We start from the raw sequence: 6,133 nt of genomic DNA, 5'->3' as shown, positions 1-6,133 counted from the left end.
ATTTCTGCCTAAGTTGCAATGCCCAGATTCCAGCACCTAATATTCTGTCTGGCCTGTAAAGACTTGGTTGGTTCCCCTGACAACCCCTGATAACCAGCTAGGACAAGTTGCATAATCTTGCTTTTTAGCCCATACCTCTTGAGTCAGGCTTTATCGGGCTCGGAGCATCATACAGTATGCAACTTGTCCTAGCTGGTTATCAGGGGGGTTGTCAGGGGACCCGACCAAGTCCCTCCTATTAGCTAGGAGGGACAGCTTAGCAAGCTATGTTGAGCTTAAAGTCAGAGTATTATGTGTCGCGAAAGACCACGTTAACCTGCCCCTGACCAGTTACGGTTTAAAATCAGCTGAAAGCACAAGCTGACTCTTTCATTTACGGCATGTTCTAAATACAGTCGAGTCGCTATAGGGGAAATATGTTTTATATGTGAAAACTGTTAAGCTGTACCTTAATAGAACCATAGAATTAATTACAAACTGTGTTGCATTGCATAATACAGAACACATTAGGGCTGCTCGATTATGGCAAAAATGATAATCACGATTATTTTCACTGAAATTGAGATCTCGATTATTTGACAATATTTAGTTAACAATAACAATGTATTGAATAATGACTTTAAAGATTGTCATAAAATAATATAAAATAGTGTGCAAATACTGATAACAGTGCAAATGTTTGCAATATAAAAAATAAATGAAAAATGTAAACATCTATGTTTAGTCAACTTTGCAGTGTTGCTCTGTGGAGCAGCTACGACACTGTAGCAAAGTTTACACACTGTGTCTACTTGATCCACGTCTGACTCCGCGAACCCATAATGTTTCCACACCACTGAAGTTTTTTTACCTCTCTTTTTAACCAACGGCGTCACTCTCCTCTCCAAATAACTTCTGCTTAGCTTTCCGAGCTTCCCTCGGGTCCTCTTAATTGTTGTGACGAGTGTTCGAAATGCAGAGAGGTGCGCTCGATTTGCCACACGGAGCAGCGCGAGAGTAAAGCACGAGGGAGGGGCTAATAATCGGCTCAGTCATTTTTAATGATCGTTGAAAGCCCAGGTTGTAATCGAGATTAAAATTCGATTAATTGAGCAGCCCTAGAACACATGCTAAGAATACCTGTTCAGTCAATAAAAATTATTTCCCTTTGATCTGCCTACAGGCAAAAGCAATTTCCATATCTTCTTTGTCAGGTTATGGGGCGATAATATTTAATTTTTAAATGTCTCCAGTTCAGAGCTCTAATGTGCAGTCATCACCTTAGCGAAAAAAAAACAAAAAAACAATAGCCCCAAGTGCACTTTCAGCAATAAAATAATTAACATGAATGACCCATGAAATGCCCCTTTTTATGTCAGTATGCACAGAGCCTGAAGCAAATTGTGCTGCTTTACAGAGAAAGTTTATAATGTGAAACCCGTTGCTTCCTGCTGGGGTTTTAGATTTATCAAGTCAACTAAAGCAAAGAAAGCCTGGCAGTGTTTAACTTTATTTGCAGTATTCTCTTCTGGTATCACGAAATGTACACCCTCTGATACAATACAGGAAACAATTCACAAATGATAGAAAATTAGAGTATTCAACTCCAGGGTAGGGATGGGTATTGTTTAGGTTTTATTTTATTTCTGCAAAATGATAAGCACCGTCCAACCGCACGCACGAGGCGATCCGCACTAACTCACTAATGGAGATTTACCACACCCGCAGTAGATGTGCTCGGTGTGAGGTCTTGTAGCAAGCTATCAAATACGGCGCATTTCTCGGCTTTAAAAAAAAACCCGCCATGCGTCGCCAGGTGTTTCATCAGATTTGAGGTGTTACCTCCTTTGCACAGTATCAGCTTAAAGTACTTGTTGCAGACTGCTGAGTTTGCATCTTTTGCTGTGAAGTATAGCCAGACTTTTGACCGCATCGCCTTGGGCATTTTTGATCTGTAGCTCTGCTCTAAAAGAACGTACGTACCTGGGCCCGCCTACTATCCTTAGAAAGGTAAAATGATTGGCTAGAATCCAAAGTGTATGACATCTCAGGGGGAAAAAAAACAAGCACCGAAATGTGCGCTGCTTTTCGGTCTGGTTACTACCGTTTATGTCAGAACCAGTGCCATAATGGCACCGGATATCGGTACCCATCCCTACTCCAGAGCGCTCATTTGCTGCCGTGACATCATTCTTACCTCATGCGATAGTGGAACTTGATACTGGTTTCATCTGTGACCTCGAACTCGTAGTTTGGAGGATACCAAGTGCCAGTGAGCTCATCGTACAGGGCAAATAGGTTATGGCACAAGGGAGAGATAGCTGAGAGACAGAAGAGCAGAGGGGGAGGGGGGGATCAATAGTCAGGCTATTAGAATAATGACATTGGAAGAAGATTACAGCCTGTTTAAAGAGAGTGTTTAAGAGATGTGGAATACAATCTGCTTCTAAACAGACACATAGACAGCAATAATCCCACTATATGGTTGCAAAAGTTAAATGTTTTACGACTCGTAGAAAAGGCTCCACTCTGTCCATCTGTTGTTCTGATTTGGGATGTGCCACTCTGATATCTGGATCAGATACTGGTTGGATCCCGAATAGCTGGATAAGATACCGGAGACAATGCACTGATCTACAGCATTTCTATTCAATTCAGTTCTATTTAGTTAACTACACCATGCAACGGCAGCAGAGTACTGGCTGTTAGCCAGAGTGCTAACATAGCATGGAGGAAGCTGGCAGTAAAAGGACAGCAGTTGGGAGACATTTCACACTACAGAGCTACATTTGCACAGCAGCAACAACAGCTTTTATTTCGTATGTTTCATATGTTTTTACTTTCACCTCACACTTGGGTGAAAGTGAGTTATTGCAGGTAAAAAGCTGCAATGATGATATTGATACCTTTCTTACTCCTTACAGCATCACGTTTAAACATTGTTCACATTTGTCTGAATGTCACCAAAACTGAAGCTTCTGGTACCTTTCAATACCAAAATTCCATAAAGTATCATGTATGTTCCTGGTTCTCAGTATCAAGTTTGAAATCCCACCATTGTGACAATGGAAGCTAGGCAGCTAACAGTATTATTGTTTAGTTAGAAAAATAAATGTGCACACTAGGGCTGCCACAAACGATTATTTTGATAGTCGACTAGTCACCGATTATTTTTGCAATTAGTCGACTAATCAGATCATGCATCCATTGGACGTAAAACATACAGCTTATTGCACCAGCAGCATCTGCTCTTATATAACTATCATTAGCTTACAGCTTTAAGTGTTTAAGGTATGTGCTAACTAAAAATAAAGACAAGATGATAGTTTATTAAATTTTAATGACATTTGCAGATTGTTTCGGTGGAGTTTAATAAACTCAGCCGTCTGCTCCTTGCCATCTAAAAAATAACAGGACACTGGAGTATATTCTCGAGAATCTCACACTTCTGATAATCAGTTGTCTGCTTGACATTTATTCAGCTGTGTAAAAACTATAACTTTAATCTCAGCCAAACCGATTTATTCAGGAACAAATAAAATACTAAAAAAAAAGAAAAAAAAAGCCAAACAATAACATTTTTAAGTTATCTAAGTGACTTATATTACATGTTTAACCTGAGTAGCGAAAGACAGTAGTGGGTTTGAAAACGATTCGCCGGGAGTCCGGTGTTCTCACCGGCTCTAGTGAGCCTTGAACCCCGGCTCGCTATCGAGCTGGTGAGACGTCTGTTACCCACGTCGGAGCGCAAAACGTCGGAGCGCTTTTGAAAATATGTGATGTGTTGATAAACCAAGCAGATATTTGAAGTTTACACAGCTGACATATTTTTTAACATATTTTAACATATTTTTGCCTGAAAATATGTTAAACCTTTAATAATAAGAGTAATATTAACACTAACTAGCTGCCGCCATTGTTGACAACTGAGCAGGGCTGCGCTACGAATTCTGGGACACTGCTTCTTCTTCTTCGGGGTTTAACGGCAGCTGGCATCCCTGTACATGCAGTGCTGCCATCTTCTGTTTCAGTCCGTTATTACACTCTTAAATCCTAATACTTATTCCTGCGTCTTTTGGGATCTTACAAAGCTTCAAATGACGCGTCGACTATTAAATTAGTCGTCGACAATTTTAATAGTCAACGTAATCGTGACTAGTCGACTAATCGTGGCAGCTCTAGTGCATACATGTAAAGGCAATGAGACTGTTTAAGAGACGACGAATATAATCTGGTTCCACGACCGTGGTTATAGGGGTTGGGAAGCTCATCTGTAACTGGAAGGTTGCCGGTTCGATCCCCAGCTCTTTCTGTCCTGGTTGTTGTGTCCTTGGGCAAGACACTTTACCCTACCGCCTACTGGTGATGGCCAGAGGGGCCGATGGCACGATATGGCAGCCTCGCTTCTGTCAGTCTGCCCCAGGGCAGCTGTGGCTACAACTGTAGTTGCCTCCACCAGTGTCTGAATGTGAGAGTGAATGAATAGTGGAATTGTAAAGCACTTTGGGTGCCTAGAAAAGCGCTATATAAATGCAATCCATTATTATTATTATTTTTAAACAGAGACAAAAATAAGTGTACTTTTGCTTGATATACTTTTCTGATTTTGACAAGATCTAAAACTTGACAGTCAGCATATGTAAGATTGCACGCCCAATAGGTATAAGATTAAAGCTAATCATTATTAATAACTCTATGCTTTTGTCTTTTGAATCTGTGTATCCCATTTTACTATATACTATATTCAGTTACAGAAAAAAAAAGGAAAATACACTCTTAATTACTGCAACAGGAAAAGATTAAATCAAAGAACTGGCAAATGACAATTCTGTAAACAAGTCAGCCACTTACAGCATTTCTTGGCAGCGTCCACGCAGAGGTTCTCAGCAGTGTAGTGGCCTTTTGGGTATTTCAGTGGGTCAATGTCAGGTCTGTAAAAGTGGATTTCCAGGCCTTTAATGGAAGCAGGTGAGGAAGAAGTCTGGGGTTTCCTAGGTTTCCTCATCTTCAAACAGAGTTGCCTGCCCAACTCCATCGCGTACAAAGTTGGCATTCAGACCCTAAAGAAGTGAAATTTAAAAAAAAAAAAAACAGAAAAAAGGGGGTAGGGGTAGGAAGTGGGAATGTTAGAATCACATTTGGAAATTCTTTAAATTTTGGTCTGTGGAGAGCAAAACTGTGAAAATTTACTGTGCTGACAGAATGAAGAACAGGCAACTCATACAAGCTTCATGTACTACAGGTTCCTAATGATTATTTCCTGTTTCTAGTTGAGGAACAGATATTTTGCATCCTCTGCCACTGTCAGGGATCACACATTCAAACTATAACATTTAATCTAATTAATATTTTAGTTATTTTTTAATGTGTTACTCTGTGCATATTTTAATGTACAGTTTTTGTTCTCTGGCAGCTCTAATGCTACAACATTGTGACCATAGTCACATGATAACTCATTGAAAACTTCAATTATATTCAATATTCTACTAATGGTCACAGGTTTTCAAACTTTAGTTCTTCCTACTTAGTTGTATTGCCTTAAAGGAAGTTCACTATCTTAAACTAATTACTAAATAAAATCATTATAAGCTTGAGAGCACCACAAGAACTAACTTTGCAGTTACTTAACAGTCATTCCCATTACAGCATAAGTAATTATATAACGTTATTGAACACAACAGCAAACTGGCCTTAAAGTCAGCCAGTCAAGACAAACTGCTCAAGTTCAAAGTGAAAAAAGGTGATTTAAGTGGCATGGATGTTTGTATCGCATAGGCTGGGCTGAGAATTACTTATATTCAACAGAACCATGTCTATGGTTTACAGAAAAAATATCCATTGAGTGGCAGTTCTGCAGAAGTGTCTTGTAGCTGTCGGTGTTGATTGGCCAGACTGCTTCGATTTGATGGGAAGGCAATGGTAACTAAAATAAAAACATGTTACAACCAAGGTATGTAGAAGAGCATACTCTGAAGAGCAACACGTGAAACCTTGAAGCTGACAGGCTAAAGCAGCAGAAGACCATAATGGGCACCACTCCTGTAAGCTAAGAACAGGAAACTGAGGCTACAATTCACAGGGCTCACCAAACGTGGACAATAGGAAATTGGGAAAATGCTGTCTGGTCTTGTGAGCCTTTATTTGTCCTGCAACT

At 39.9% G+C, this 6,133-nt stretch overlaps 1 protein-coding gene across 2 annotated transcripts in view; it reads right to left on the bottom strand.

Annotated features, from left to right (window-relative positions):
- Window positions 1–6,133, bottom strand: part of jak1 (Janus kinase 1) — a 32,508-nt gene that overhangs the window by 19,144 nt on the left and 7,231 nt on the right. For both annotated transcript variants that reach the window (XM_085138651.1, XM_085138650.1), the window contains exons 2-3: window positions 4,831–5,039; window positions 2,177–2,300 (exon numbers count right to left, since the gene is read on the bottom strand). In XM_085138651.1, the coding sequence (XP_084994777.1) occupies window positions 2,177–2,300; window positions 4,831–5,032 (326 nt within the window). In that variant the 5' untranslated portion in view covers window positions 5,033–5,039. The remainder of the gene's footprint in view (window positions 1–2,176; window positions 2,301–4,830; window positions 5,040–6,133) is intronic.

Source organism: Neolamprologus multifasciatus, chromosome 17, assembly GCF_963576455.1.
Source record: "Neolamprologus multifasciatus chromosome 17, fNeoMul1.2, whole genome shotgun sequence".
Taxonomy (NCBI): Eukaryota; Metazoa; Chordata; class Actinopteri; order Cichliformes; family Cichlidae; genus Neolamprologus; species Neolamprologus multifasciatus.
This window is presented reverse-complemented; position numbering and strand designations above follow the sequence as displayed.